This window comes from Lycorma delicatula, chromosome 5 (genome assembly GCF_047948215.1).
Source record: "Lycorma delicatula isolate Av1 chromosome 5, ASM4794821v1, whole genome shotgun sequence".
NCBI lineage: Eukaryota > Metazoa > Arthropoda > Insecta > Hemiptera > Fulgoridae > Lycorma > Lycorma delicatula.
In genome coordinates this window covers 41031766-41048405 of record NC_134459.1, presented here as the reverse complement: position 1 = coordinate 41048405, position 16640 = coordinate 41031766, and the positions used below count along the sequence as shown (strand labels likewise).

Sequence of the window (16640 nt, the reverse complement as noted above, 5' to 3'; positions counted from 1 at the left end):
GCGAGAAAATTGTGAAAGTACTCTCTGGTATATATAATGATATAAGGTAACTAACAGAACTCTTAAACTTTAACATCAACACCCCAATAACAAACACCACCAGAAAACGTCAATCCTCTCACAATAAAAGAAGTCTACCAAGCACTAGATGAGATGAATTACAAAACAGCAGGAGATCAGATGTTTGTAGACATCTGGAAACATGCAGGAAGATCAACAAAAATTGCCCTTCATCAACAGCTTGTCAACAACTGGATCAAAGAAGAATTACCAGAACACTGGACGACAGTCTTCATCTATCTGCTACAAAAGAATTGAATAAAACACACCATAATAATTACAAAGGAATCTCACTCCTACACACAACAGACAAAATTCTTTCAAGTCTCATTCTCACAGCTTGAGAAAGAACTAAGAGAATACCAGAGAGGTTTCAGACCATGCAGGAGCTGTCTGGACCAGATCATGAGACTCAAGCTAATAATGAATTACAACAGGAAAGGAACAGAGTCACGATGATAACATTTATAGATATAAAGAAAGCTTATAACTGTATCCACAGAGAATCCTGACAACAAATTCTAGACCTCAGATTACATACCAACTTAATAAATATGATAAAACTGATCCCCACAAACACTAACTCAAAGGTAAAATTCAGAGGTGAGCTCTTGGAACTATTTGACAACAAAACAGGACTGTGTAAAGGCAATGGGCTATCACCGCTATTAAACTGAGCTCTAGAAATGGTAATGAGGGAATGGTTCAAATAATGTCCTCCAAAAGTAAAAATCAAACTGTCTTGGTTTTGCCAACAATTGGCACTGCTAACAAATGACATCAACGAAGCTAAATCACAGATATTAGAACTTCAAAACATTGCAAATAAAATTGGCCTCAAAATATCATTTGCAAAGACAAAAATTATACCCCAAAAACCAACACGATTAAAAGAAGTAAACATAAATGGGAATAAAATCAAAATGTTAACCCACTGTAAATACCTCACAGAAATAATAACAAACACCTAAAAACCTTGATTCAAACAAGAGAAACAAACTAGATAAAGCTCAAAAATTAACATGATACACTTACAATAAAAAATTCCTGTCAATAAACGCAGAAATTATACATTACAACACAGTTATAAAACCAGAAGCCACTTATGTGGTAGAAACATTCTTCCACCTGAACATTCATTCAATGACACAGACTTCAGAAAATCGAAAGCAGAATTGGAAGAACCTGCATCAGTAAAAAGTATCAAAAAGACAGGTAGTGGTGGATTATGCCTAACACAGTCATGTACAAAGAGTTAAACCCATCACTGATACCATGCATAAGAGGAGACCAGGATTTTTTGGACATATTATGAGGATGGAAGATTCAACAACTCTAAACAATCTTGACTCAAAAAACACCAACACAGGATGCAGATGGATCAGAGAAATAAGAGGATCTGAAGGAAATTGACCTTACACCAGAAGACATCACAGAAAAGAAAAGATAAAATTAAACAAGAAAATTGAGGACAAAAACAATCGCTTCATACTCACAAGGAAATTTTCAACATTAGAAAGGATACAAAGATTGGAATGTATGAAAAACTACTGGGAGGACTGCAAGGCCCAAACAGTCCCGTCGAAGAGACTTGGATAATGAATTGAATAAAGTGATCCTATATGGTCATAAAAGATAATATATTTTTTATTATTTTATTGAAATTAATCTTTTCAAGATTCATATTATTACTCTGTACTGTTAAATTATATTTTTAATTCTATTAACACGTCCACTGCGTATCACGCGGCTCCCGCGTGAGTGTGGTTGTCCCCTGCAGCCGGGCCACACGGCTCCTGCGTGAGAGGGACTATTCCATTCCTTGGTCTCCCCTCCCTTGCCGGCTGCAGGTATAACATCCCAACCTTATGACGCACTTAGTTAGTGTCCTACCTTTGCACTGTGAAAGTCGTAGCGAGTTTGTGTTAATTTTTTTGCATTTTTTTTGTGATCAAAGTTGGCTTTGTGTTTTCTGCTCCAGCTCTTCTTTCTTCAACAACATAAAGGTAATTTCTTCTCATAACACTTATCTAATTGTAGTTTTTATCATAATAAATACAGTATGTGGCAAAAAAAAAAATAGCATCCTTTCACACGTCAAGATTTTTAATTTTAGCACATAATAAACTGCACAGCCAGATTTTTGCTTATTTTTTTTTACTTTTACTTTCCTTTCAGACATGGCTGATAATGAACCATCAACTTCTAGGGGTCCTGAACCAAAAAAACGCCGATCGGCTGAACCGAAAAGGGTGTACACAGAAGAAGAAATTCAGAAAATTATCGAGGATTTGGAGGATTCTGATGATGATTTGGAATTAATCGACGATCTGGAGGAATCAGATTTTTCTGATCCGGAAGAAGAGCTAGTTGCTCCAGAACAACCACAATCACCTGCATCAATCTGCGAGGAAATTCCCGACGTTGTCGAGGAAGGTGAAGCTTCTGACTCTGATATTGCGGTTCAACAGCCTATTTCTTTACCTGGCCCTAGCAACACAACGGACAAGTGGCTTCCTAATCCCCCAGATGTGACGAAAATAAATTTTACAGGTAGACCAGGTATGAGGGGAAAGCCCAACGTTCAATCCCCGTTCGGTTATTTCAACCTGTTTTTCAATGAGGATTTTTGTTCTTATCTGGCTAAAGAGATAAACAATTACGCGATAATTGTTTTATTCGATAGTGATGCGGCTCGAGCAAGAATTTCCAATTGGAAAAACGTTACAACTGACGAAATAAGAACATTCGTCGGTGAACTAATGCTCATGGGATTGATTCGGGTGAATAGGATGAACGATTGTTGGAAGAGGCATTATCTATTCAATCTACCGTTTTCCCAATTTATGGGCCGGGACAGATTTTTAGTAATTTTGCGCTGCCTCCATTTTCAAAGTGAAAGGACTGGGAGCGATCCCATCTTCAAAATTACACCCTTGATGGATTATTTCAATAACAAAATGAAAGAACTATGCATTCCATCAAGGGAGCTCTCAATTGACGAGAGCATGGTATTGTGGAGGGGGAAGCTCCTTTGGCGACAGTATGTTCAGGGGAAACGCCATAAATTTGGTTTCAAACTGTATGTTTTATCGCAACCAAATGGGCTGGTCCATAAAATCCATATTTATGGAGGCACCCGGGATCTAGATGTAAGTGGAGTGGGACATGCCGCGAAAGTTGTGAGGAAGTTGATGGAGGATTTAGAAGAGGAAGGACACGCTCTCTATATGGACAATTTCTATAATTCCGTGCCCCTTACCGAAGAGCTTCTTGCTAATAAAATGTACACTACGGGAACATTACAGTCAAAAAGAAGAGGTAATCCCAAAGAAGTTCTTTCAAAAAAAATCGCCAAGGGAGAATCTTTTTGTATGTATACGAAAGGAGTGTGCTGCTGCAAATGGAAAGATAAAAGGGAAGTTCTTTCCATTTCAAGCGAATTTGGTGGGAATTTGGTAACAACAACAAACAAACGTGGTCAAGAAAAGAATAAGCCGAAGTTAATTGTTGAATACAATAAGAATATGAAAGGTGTGGATCGGCAAGACCAAATGTTGTCGTATTACCCACTAACTCATAAAACGTTGAGGTGGTATAAAAAACTCGGTATACATATTTTTCATTTAATGTTGAATAACGCGTACTTCTTATACAACATGTACAGCGAAGAAAAAAAATATGACTTACATGATTTTCACCTCGAGGTTGTTACAAAATTGCTCCCGAATCCAACAAATAAGCCGCCGGCGGCATTACCAAAAGACCATATACACCTCCCACAAAACCTCCCTAAAAATGCGAAGAATGAGACGATGAGAAAACGTTGCAAGGAGTGCAGTGCAACGTTGAAAATAAGAAAAGAGACAGTTTTCGGTTGCCCGTCATGCCCTGGTTTTCCTGGTCTTTGTTTGGACCCATGTTTTAGGTTATACCATAAGTATAAGTAGTTTACGATTTTTTTTTTATGTATGTATAAATGTAATTATCTTTTAGAGCATTATAAATGAATTTTAGTTGTAAGATGTTTGAAATTAATTTTATGTAAATACAAATTATAAAAAAAATATACGCAAATTATAATAAAATATTTTAACTTTCAACTTATTTTTTTAATTCACCAAGAACCACTAATTTATCAAAAGAAAGATTCGAATAGAATTCTGGAAATAATTACGTATAACCAGTTGTTTTTACACTCACGCGGGAGTCGTGTGACTAGCATACCATTAGCAAACATACATTGATTTCAAGGGCCGGGCTGATCACGCGGCTCCCGCGTGAGTTATATAATCTCGATAATACGCATTACTATACCGAAAATCATTTTAAAAATGTCAGGTAGTATTTAGTCCATAACAGTAGAGTAGCTTTACTAAAAAAAAAAAATCAGCACGGGAGTTCACACTAGTGATTGCGAGAAGCAGCGAACGTGTTAATATAAATCACCTAGTACAAAATATTAAGACTATCTTAACTCTATCATGAAAGTACATTCACAGGATCCTGCATCATCAGTCATGATTGAATTTATTTAATAAATTCAAGCACATTAAATAACGATATTAAAAATTAAAAACACTAAAATAAACCATGCTCATAATGTAATGTTAGCTAATTACTTTTTTTTGTTTTTTAATTTTTAACATTTTAATACCTTTATTTAATATGCAATTCAATTAAATGAATTCAGATTCATTTTGATAAGCATGGCCTGTTGGTAATAATATATCAAATTATAATTTCCACTTAACAACATTCATTAATAGTAACTAATGAATGTTAGTAAGTGGAAATTATAATTATATAAATCATTTAAATGAATTCAATCATGACTGAGGATGCAGTATCCTGTGAAAGTACTTTCATAATAAAAAAAGGTAAGTTGTCTTATCTGAATATTCTGTACTAGATGGTTTTTATAAATATAATTTAATATATGTATATTTCTTATTATTTTATGATCATTGAAGTAAGACAGTTTATTAATCACTAATTGAATGTTGTGTTTAAGAGACTTATTAAACAGTAATTTTATCCACAAATTTCAAATAAAACTGCTTAAAATTAAACAGCCAACCTTCAAATAATGCTACCGACTGTCGAGCTGATCTTTTGCAAACTGTGACGATACCCATGTAAGACCCCATTTCAAATTAGTTAATAAAAATTTCAGAGCCTTTGTCCACTGTTCTTCAGAATTGAACTGGATCCTAAACAAAAAGCAATTTACAATTAAAAAGGTTTTAAATACCAATTAAAAAAAAACAAACATAATTATATGTATATATATATATATATATATATATATATATATATATATATATAGTACAGAATTAAGAAATATTTTACCTTATTTTGTTGTTTTTCTACAAGAGTACTTTTGTGGGATCTTGCATCACCAGTTGTCTGTAAAAACCCATATGCCTTGCATATGTGTTTATATTTTAATCTTTTATCTTTTAACTTTTTAATCATTTAAGATTATAATTTTAAATCTTAATTTTATCTTTTTAATAGTATTTTTGTTTAATATGTAATTATATAAAAAGTTTTTTACGTACAACTGATGATACAGGATCCTGCGAAAATGCTTTTATAGAAAAGCAACAAAATAAGAAGATATTTCTTAATTCTGTACTTGGGTGGATCAAGTTGATTTACATTATATATACAAGTTTATTAAAACAATTGTCATCAAAAAAATAAATCCTTAATAATTTTGCAGGAAAGTAATCTTAAACTTTTTTAGTACAGGTAACCTAAACCACTGAATCAAAATGAAATGTTAATTTATTTAAATTAATAAACAAAAATTATATATATATATGCCTAAAAAAATAATATATGATGTTAAATATTTACAAAAAAAGTAAATAAGCAGAAGTATAAATTTATTGGAATAATTATCACTAAAGGAGGAAAAATAATTAAAAACAATTTGCTGAATTCAAATCAGACTACAAATTACAATTAGGTTTTTTTGATAACAACGAAATGATGTTAATAAATGATATAAAAATTATATAAGTAGAATCTGAATTTTACAAAGAAATGTTTCACGGTAGATAAATTTAAAGTAAGGTTGTTAAGCAAATGAAACAAAGAATATATACAAGGTTGTTCCATAAAATTTAAGAAAATTGTAGTTGCATGACTATTTCATATTTCTGTATTTGAACAATTCTTATAAAATTAATTATAATTAACGAGAGCTTATTACAAGTTGTAACTCAGCTGTTTAAGATGTGCACATTTAAAAAAATTAATGGATATAGCTTTACATGTTAAATAAATAACTTTAGAAATAGCTTTACATGTTAAAGGTTATAACAGATTTTCAAAAAGCATGAAATTGCTAAAGTGAAGGAAAAAATTTTGTAGATGAGAAACTTATGAAGATAGAGATTTTGTAAATATGGATTTTATCTTCAATCTTGTATGTAGGTAGGTAGATCTTGATGGCTGAAGTATGAAAAAAATCTGAAATGGTCATGCAACCAATTAATTCAACGTTTTTAATTTTCTGAAATAGATTGTACTTCTTTTTTATAAATATCTTGTGTAAGAAAATATATTTTTGTCATGTACTTATTTTCTTATTCATGGTGAATTATTTTTTGAATGTAGTATCATAAATAAAAAGAAGGAAAGTTCCAGGACCAAGAGAAAAAAAGGATGGCTTACCCTATTCAGTTTGAGTGTCACCCTCGAGAAAAATAATCTTCTTAGAAATATATACAATGATCCTATTGGTTTTTCCACATCCCAAAAACACTACGGAAGCCATTTTCCTGAATGCTTGTTGAGTAGTGTCTGCAATTCCTTTTGGATCTAAGAAATGTTATTCCATTTGGAGTTACAAAGTGTAATCACTAGGTTTAGAGTAACCTAGTGATATTAGGTTTAGTAATTAGAAAAAAAAACTTGCTGACATTTGTCAATAACTCAGTGATTTCAAGGGAAATGAAAAACAAGCTTGTTAAGTTAGGTAGGAGCCAATAGTACCAAGGTTACTGTTGTTTTGTTAACAAATCTTTTTCCAAGACTGTCAAAATATTCCAGTAAAGTAAGAGTTAGTATAAAGTATAATATAAAAACAACCATTCTTATTCTTGTACTACTTAATTTATGTGTAGTACATTTTTAAACTTATCTGGTAACCATTGCAATAAAACAGCCACAGTAATGAATTAAATGTAACTAAATAATGGAAATAATAAACAGATTATGTCCTAACATAATTAACAATTCCAACTAAATATCTTAATAGTAATTATAATAAGAATAATAATTATTTTAATATATAATATTTTAATTATATGTATAGTTTTAAAATCAAAGTTACTATGATGTAATACGTTAATTATATAATTCCAAAACATCGATATTTCTAGTTGAAGAACTCACTAAAGAAAGTGGAAGCATGCAGTTAGTATTTATATTAGTTATTCTTTCATTAATAATTTAAGTGCATACAATTTAGATGTATAAGTTGAGATGCTAATTTTACACCTCAATATGATTATAACTGTATTTTACCTGCCATGGAGATATTGATTCTGGCAATAATTCAATGAAAATGTTAAAAATCAAGCTGAACAAGTAAAGCATACTTAATTTATAAAAATAAGAAATTAATATCCCCAAAAACATAGTTAATGAATCAAAAGATACTTAAAAATTCTAACTTTATAGACAAAAATATTACTTTCAATTTAAATGATATGAAGAAATTAATTTTATATAATTTACAGATGTAAAATAATTATAATTTTTTAAAAGAATACTATCGTTTAGTTATATAGTGAATCCTTTCATTATAGGAAATTTTGTATGGTACTTCATATTCAAGGAAAACTAAGTTATTTTAAATGAACTCACACTCTCTCATTAGTAATGCCTTAAATGACCCCCCCATCAGATGAATGTGGATTGTTTTATAAAAGAAATCCTCCCAGACAGGCAATTTTCTAGAATCTTTGTTAGATATTTTACAAAGAATAGAAGCATCTTTACCAGATAGATAATTAGGCTTTTGTACAATCCTTGGATAGGAAACCAGATTCTGGGAAATTCACCATCTCATTCAAGAAATGATCCTCTAGTGTCAAAATGACATCACAATTGGGGCCAGGTGCCATCTTTGATGTCATGGGTGAACATTCACAGTAATTGCATGTTGAACTTGCTTCTTTTACCTTTGGGTAAGTAGTGGATTTCAGTTCCTTTCCTTATTTTGTTTACTCAGTCATCTTCAGTCAATGATCATTTAATATGGCATTGTGGATTTTTGTAATGATTTCATCAGTTGTAGTGGGTTTTGGCATCCTGAGTGTTCTTCACATAGAATCTATATTCAATCGCATTTAAATTCCGCAGCCCACTTTTTTACCATTGCAAATGAAGGGGAAGATTTGTTTAAGTGAAATCTAACTCCTTTCTTACGTCTGCTGGGGTTAAACCTTTTAAAACAAAGTACTTTATAATAGTTTGAACTTTAATCTTATCCATTTTTCAGACATCAAAACTTGTTTGCTTTATAGATTGCTGCAAACAAGCAATTAAATGTATATGTCTGAAATTTTGCAGCATGCCATCTAAGAGATTAGACTTGATAAATATCAGTCATTTGCACATATTTGTGGCATCTCTATGTCAGGCCAAGAACTTTGGTACAATCCTGCTAAGTAGTGAGGTTATTAAATTTAATCAATAAAAGCTTTAAAAAGTATTTTCTAGATTTTGTATGTAATAACATCCATTATAAGTAGAAGTTATTTTTACACCATGTGTATTTCCATAATACAATAACTCAGGATTTAAAAAAGAAGTAAGTACTTTCACTTAATAATTGATTGTGTACAGAAAGTCAAAAAGAGAGAGAGAGAGAGTGATGAGAAAATGGTAATCATAACGTAATAAGTAGAACTAGATCTTTGGTATATTGATCATTACTATTAGCAACTAGTTATTTACATATAATACAATATCCACATATTATAAAAAAAAAAACTTGTGAACAGATATTTTTCATTAAAGGAAGGTTTAGTAAGCACTATGCTATCTATCAATGAGAGGATTCACTTTCCATACAATAGACCATTACAATTATAAAATTATTATTCACACAATAAAACTAAGACTTTCCACTTATTATTCAATTCCCACACACAAGCAAACAGCATATTTATGCAAAATGTTAGAAAAAATTAGTAAGCAGTACAGTCAAACCCCATTTATTCAAAATTTAATTTAAAGCCTCTGAAAAATGTACATCATAAAACAGGGATTTATACTTTAAAACAAAAATTGTATCCATTCAATACATGCTTTATAGGACAATAATTCTGAGTGGCTTTAAGAATTTGGAGTTCAGTAGACAACAACTACCATCTTTATAAATTAACTAACTGGATTTTACTATTTTTTTTTGTGAACATTTTTACCCACAGATTAAAAATTCACTTCCAGAGGAACTCTCTTATTACAGATGCATAAATAAATGGTCAAACTAGACATCAAATGAATCTCTAATAAAATCATTTTTTTTTCTAACGCTAGAAATCACTCTAAATTAATAAGTTCAACTTTAAGATTCTAATTTTTCAGCTACTTTTTATAACCATTATATAGTTATATATTTTCAGTTATACAAGGTCTGTAAATAAAGTAATGAGATAAGTTTTTTTTTTGGTAGCAAAGTGACAACATGTAAAGTTACTAGTTCATATAACCATATAACAGCTGGTCTTAATATTTTTAGTCAGTTGTTGCCATGTGAGACGTAAACTTTTCGTGAAATGAGTTTTTGTTGTGCGTTACAAAAATGAGTGAAACTAATTATGAGTAATGTTTGCAATCAAGTTTTGTGTTAAACTTCGTTGAAACTTTTTCAAAATAGAAAAGGTGTATGGAGATGATGCTCTTTCACGAGCCAAAGTTTTTAGGTGGTTTAAAGCATTTTGGGATGGCTTTCATAGGAATCATATGTGGACGATCCACGCTCTGCAAGACTGTTAATGTCAAAAGGTGATGACAATGTTGAGTGAATAGAGAGACTTCATATGGCACAACTGGCGATTAACTGTTAGAATGATTGCAAAACAATTGAATTTTAAACATATTACAGTCCATCAAATTTTGACAAACGAATTGGACGTGAAAAAAGTTTTGTCAAAATTTGCCCCAAAAAATCTCACTGTTGAACAGAAAAACAACAGGGTGGAAGTGTGCTGTGATCTTCTAGGGCAAATTGAAACTGATCCAGATTTTCTAAAAAATGTTATTACTGATGATGAATCTTGGATATTTGAGTACGACCTAGAAACAAAATGCCAGAGCAAGGAGTGGCACACTTCAAACTCACCACATCCTAAAAATGCAAAAATGAGCAAATCAACCTTGCTAATTTGTTTCTTCGACAGTAATGGCATTGTCCATAAAGAGTTTCTGCCTACAGGACAGACTGTAAATCAGTATATTTACCGAGAAATTCTTGAAAGAATGTGGAAGAGTTGCCCATGTGAGACCAGCCATCATAAACAACTGGATGCTGCATCATGACAATGCACCTTGTCACATTGCGCTCTCAATTAATGAGTTTTTGGCAAAGAAAAACATTCATATAGTTCCTCAACCACCTTATTCACCTGACTTGAGTCCCTGCGACTTTTTACTGTTCTTGACTTTAAAAAAACACCTCAAAGAACACAATTTTGGAACAGCAGAAAACATTAAAAAATGTAACTGACCATCTGAAGGATAATCCGGTTTCTGAGTTCCAACACTGCTATGAAGAGTGGGAAAACTGTTTTGAGTGTTGCATGGCTTCCCAAGGGAACTATTTTGAAGGTGTAGAGTCCATGTATAATTGGATTGTAAATAAAAAGTTTTTCTGAACCAGTCTCATTACTTTATTTACAGACCTCGTTTGCTATTACAATATGTACTTTCTAATGTAATATTTGTAGTCTAAATTTATTTTACATAATGAAACTGTAACTTAATGAGCTATGTATAATTGTCCAGCTATGTATAATGAGTCCATGTATAATTGGATTGTAAATAAAAAGTTTTTCTGAACCAGTCTCATTACTTTATTTACAGACCTCGTTTGCTATTACAATATGTACTTTCTAATGTAATATTTGTAGTCTAAATTTATTTTACATAATGAAACTGTAACTTAATGAGCTAACTCTTAAAAAAAACAGAAGGATGGATAATTGCACTAGTTTCTTACAAATACAAAATCAAGGAATGGGGAAACTTGTATTTGCTTCATGAAGCCAATCCTTTCATTTTTGCCAGCCAATTGAAAGGAATTTATTTTTACCTGTTTATAAGAAATGTTTGTAAGCAGCTATATAAAAATCAGTACAGAAATATTTACAATATTGAGCAATTAGCAACAGATATAAACATATGTTAGTGACATAAAAACTTTACATATCATCAGTAGATGCTAACATAAGATTGACAATAATTCAGTCAAAAAATAATTCCAATGACGGTGGGTCTGTTAAGAGAGTCCCTTCTGTAATCACAAGCATATAAAATTAGTTATGTATTATTTTCATTGGCTGCCAAACTAGTAAAAAAACCACGACTAATTCATCTAATTTAAGTACTGTATTGTTTCAAACACAAACCACATTTTCTATCAAAAAATTAACTATGTAATTTAATATTCAACCTATATATATATATATATATATAAAATATATTAAGTTATAAAATTGTTAATAAAATAATTATGATTGAAAATATCTTGTAAACACAAAACAGCATTCTAATGTTAACACTATAGCCTACTGAAACTGCATTACTGATAGTTAATAAAAATTATCCTCTTTGAGATCATTCACAGATTACATCATGCTATTTATGTTTTGTTACTCCCTTTATCTCATCACATGTTTATATATGTCTGAAACCTTGTTTCTTGCCATTACAAACTAGACAGCCTCTTCCTAATCCTTAATTTGTGTATAAATTAAAAAAAAAAACAACTTCCTTCTAACGAAGTGTTTGCAAAACTTTTTCAATCCAAAACCTCCTTGCCTAGGAATATTGTAAATTGTATCTATGTTAGATTTACTATTAAAAAGTGATGGAATTTCAAACATATTCTTACTAAGTTCTTTCTTAATAAAAACATGAAAACTTTAGACTGTAGATTGCTGTAGATATGCTTATTACCACACACATTTCCAGCTGAGGTAGTAGTGAAATTTTCGTAAATTTATCTAACTTTAGTTGCGGCTCTATCATAAAAATGACTTAAAAAAAGGGCAACTCTGAGATTTCATCACTTTTTATAAGCGACTTACACGGCATTACTAATACAGAATAAGTAGGATTCACATAACTACTTGGTTGGGAGTAGTTGTCATGAATTACTGACTACTGTTATGGTTTTTCAGAAGTTTTGGGTTGTAATGTTGTAAACTATATTTATACAATGACTCTTTACATTAACAATAACTTTTTTACATATACTTCTCATACTGTGGCTGATAAGCTACTATTGAGATACAATCTACTGTGTATATAGAAGAATGCAGATAGATGAAAACAAGAGTTGAATGATGGAATCAATTGAGAAAATCGCTTGTGAGAGTATACCCAAGGAAGTATTTTTTTTTATGTTTGGTGGTTTATTGAGTTTTGTGGTGGTGTGTATTTTTTAGTTGAAATGTTTTTGAACATTCGTACGAGTTCAAAACATTTTCTGTTCAGCAGTATTTTAATTATTGCGATTTTTTGCTTCAGTGTTTTGTTTGAGGTTAGTATAATCTGCCAGACTAGGTGGGTACTTGGTTTGCGAGAATCTGCAGTCAGCTTCCTGTGGAATAATTTGTGGTTAGGTTTGTCAGCAAACCTTCCTGCTGAAGTGAAATCCCAAACAACTATTGTGGTAAGAAAATTTTCCTAAGTCTTGATGTAATTAAACGGGTAACAATCAATAGTGTGATAGCTCAAATTACTTGGTTTTGGGAGATCTAGCCTCCACTGAGGTTTATAGGTCATTTGGAATCTCCTGCTTCCCAGGATGGTCAAGAGAAGTAGGAGCCAACAGCAGCAGGCGCTGCAATATGTGTTTAGCTTGAGGGAGTCAATCATGAGTGATTCCACTAATGGTATTGTGTTAGAAGGAAAATGAAAAGACCACATGAAGAGGAGCGTCAGCTGAAGTGGCCCCTGAGGAGTCTGAGAAGAGGTCGGGAATGAGTTTGGAGAACACTCTGTAAAAGGAGATGGTGAAATATATAAGGGAGTTGATTAGTGTTAGCAACATTTTGACCAAACATGCTGAAAAGAGCCATATAGCCAGGAAGCTCGCTGACAACATGGAAAGAGTGGTGCTTGCCTTTAGGGCAGAATGTTGCCTGTCAGACAAGGACAGCGGTCGGCATTGAAGAAATACTACAGAAACTAGATAAAGGAGTGCAAAACAAGGAAATTGACCCCTTGGCGACAGCTAGCGGGACAAGGAGTGGTTCCTACAGACGATGGAGTTAAAGGATTCAGTGTTCTCTGAGAGAGATACAGATGTGGCATTGGTGTTTGATCTTGCCAGGTCAAAGACAGAGTTCTTGAGGCTGTCTATCCGGTGGTGCCAAGAATACGTGATCTAATGGCCAAGGGGCTTTTGATAATTGGGTAACTCTTTGTGTGCTCAAAGACGGCAATGGTACTAAGGGGAGAAGTCGTGACTGACTTCAATCGCAAGGTAATCTTAATAACTGACTCGATGATTAGGGAGAGTAATATCCCACACCTAAGGAAAGGGATAGCTGATATATTTTTTCAAGCAAAACAAAATTTTTTTTGGAGTGGAGGAAGGAAATGCTGCTTGCATAACCGAGAAAATCTTTGAATATGCGAGCCGTAGAATGAACTGCATGATGGATATTTATGTAGAAAGGAAAGCGAAGAATAAGAACAAAAGAGATATGTCAATCAGTAAGACCCCACAGGAGAAAGTGAAGACATTAATACTCAAAACCAAAGACAAGCAAGGGAAGAAAACATTCGCGGACTTTTTCAAGGAGGTCAAAGATGGTGTCCAAGAGGGGGACCCAAACATCCTGTCCGTCTGGAAGGAGCAAGGAAAGGATCTACTGATTTGAGTAAAAGATGACATGGAGGGACCATAGATATTATTAAAGAAGTTACAAGAGGGAGTTAAAGGGGTCAAAGATGCCATGAAAAAACTGAGTTTTTTAAGTCCTCAGCTTTTAGTGTCCAAAAAGCTGTGACGAGGGTCTTGGAGGATATTACAGAAGATGAGTTCCAGAATTGTTATATCAATGGCAGAAGCGCTGGAATAAGTGTGTGCAATCAGAGGGGAACTACTTTGAAGGAGACAACACTAAACATGACTAAAACGGTAAGCAACATTTTTTTCACATCAGTCTCATTACTTTATTGTCGCACCTCGTAGGTGAAACAGCTTCAGTGATCTGTTCTTTTAAATGGTCTAAGTTTCTTATTTGAACAGATAACAACAATTTTATCTTTACATAAGCCCACAAATAAAAATCCATAGGAGTAAGATATGGAGACCGCAGGGGCCAGGATATCCTTTCTCTGAGGAAATATTTCGTGTATGAATGTGGTGTACTCTCTAATTAGAAATTGAAATTCACTGGTATTTGGGAGTTATATACCCTTTTAACATATTTTAAAACTTTTACAGCAAAAAAGAAGGGACCTATAACTGTCTTGTCCAATTATGCATCATACATTAACTTTTGGGCTGTTACATTTATGTTTTACAATGAACTATAGAGGTTCAGTACTGTATATTCAAACAATATGCTGATGTGCTTATTTGCTTATTTTGAAATATGAAACACAGCTTCATCACTAATAATAAAATTATTAAAAAACTTCCGTCACGATTTAACTGATCAAGAATGTCTATAATGGTTCAAATCATTATATATTTTCTTGTAGATAAATTTTGTTTAATATCTGAATTTTATGACCTTTTTTTTAATGTTGAAATATTCAAAAACAGTTGTTTTTGGATTGGCTAATTCTACAGAACACTTCTATACTGATTTTTTTTTGGCTACGTAAATATTTTGTGTGCACAAAATACTTACAAAACTTTGTCAGACACAGGTGAATGTTCTGCATGCTACTGCTTTAGTAGACTCCTCATTTCTCTGTTATGTTTTTCTTATTTAAGAATGTTATTTTCATGTGGTAGTTCTTCAATGAACAAATGATGGTATTCACGCTTAACGAGTGTAACCGAGTTACAACTTAGGAAGCCACTTGAACCTTCTTCTGCACCATGGTCATGATTACTAATGAGCTTTTCTTCATTTTGACATATATATTTTTTTCAAGTTGCTGTAATGGTTTATTTAAAAACTATGACTGTATAAACCCTACCATTATTTACAGACACTGTATGTAAATCTAACGAAAGATAAAAAAAAAATTTACATATAGCAATTTTAACTAGTGTGCTTTTCTTTGATTGTGTCATCTTTGTTCTTGCTATAACTGTGTCATCATTAAAGAGTTGACATACTTCCTACAAATCATCACTAATCACAGATTTCTTGTCCGATCTTGCCCGTAGATTACATACCATAAAGTTTCTGACTCTAGGCCTTAACATTTTTCTTTAAAGAATACTTTCTCTTTGGAGTACAAAATTTAAAAAATATACAAATATGAAGTGGCCACAAATGAATAATGAGTTTATGAATTATTTACAGTTGATTGTAACTGTTTGAAAGTTACGCATTGTTTATTTCATTTTGTATTTTTTTAACAGCAGATAACTGAAAGAATTGATTCAGAAGTGGTATTGAAATAGTTATCACAACAGCGATTTCTGTAAGGACATTTAAACTACAGATAACTTTTAAAGATGTTTAAGTCATCAAAGACCTAGAGAAAAGACTAAGACCTTTGAGAATTTCTAAGAGCTAAAGATTCTCTGGGAATTTCTAAGTGGTTTTAAGGTGAAAAGATAATACTGACATAAGTAAAATAAGTCATAAACTAATGGCCAAAATGCATTTATTCCATATTATTTTTTAAAAACTATTTCAGATTATAGTTTTGGTTACATAGGTCCCTTGCTGATATTATATTTAAGTAGGATATATAAATTTTATTATTTTTTTTATTAGAAGCCCTATATTTATCTGTCCAAAAATTCTTTGGTATCGGTAGCAGGAACCAATTTAAGGGCTCTTATCTATTAGCTGCTGAATAAGCCTAATAGCTAGTGTCAATTAAAATAATGTAACCAAAACTGCAAATCAGCAATTAAGTTGTTTACAATCTAGGACTTCATCATTCCTGATGCATTACTGTTAATATCATGCTACAATAACACAATTATATTGGTAAACATCATGGTGAAGTAGTGGCATCTTTGCCTTTTATGTTGAAGGTTCAAGGTTTGAATCCTGTCAGGTGTGACATTTTCACATTACAATTTTATTTTTAGTTAAAAAAAGAGTGGATACACAGCTGTAATAGAGTGTAATCATGTAGCTACAGAAACAAATTTCACAAGATTAGAGTACAATGTACCAATA

At 32.1% G+C, this 16640-nt stretch overlaps 1 protein-coding gene across 3 annotated transcripts in view; it reads right to left on the bottom strand.

Moving 5' to 3' along the window:
• Atg6 (Beclin-1-like Atg6) overlaps positions 1 to 16640 on the bottom strand; it is a 56438-nt gene that overhangs the window by 10430 nt on the left and 29368 nt on the right. For all 3 annotated transcript variants that reach the window (XR_012756416.1, XM_075365956.1, XM_075365957.1), the window contains one exon: positions 5141 to 5273. Coding sequence is in view for 2 of the 3 variants with exons in the window: in XM_075365956.1 (XP_075222071.1) it covers positions 5153 to 5273 (121 nt within the window). In the remaining variant the exon portion in view is untranslated. The remainder of the gene's footprint in view (positions 1 to 5140; positions 5274 to 16640) is intronic.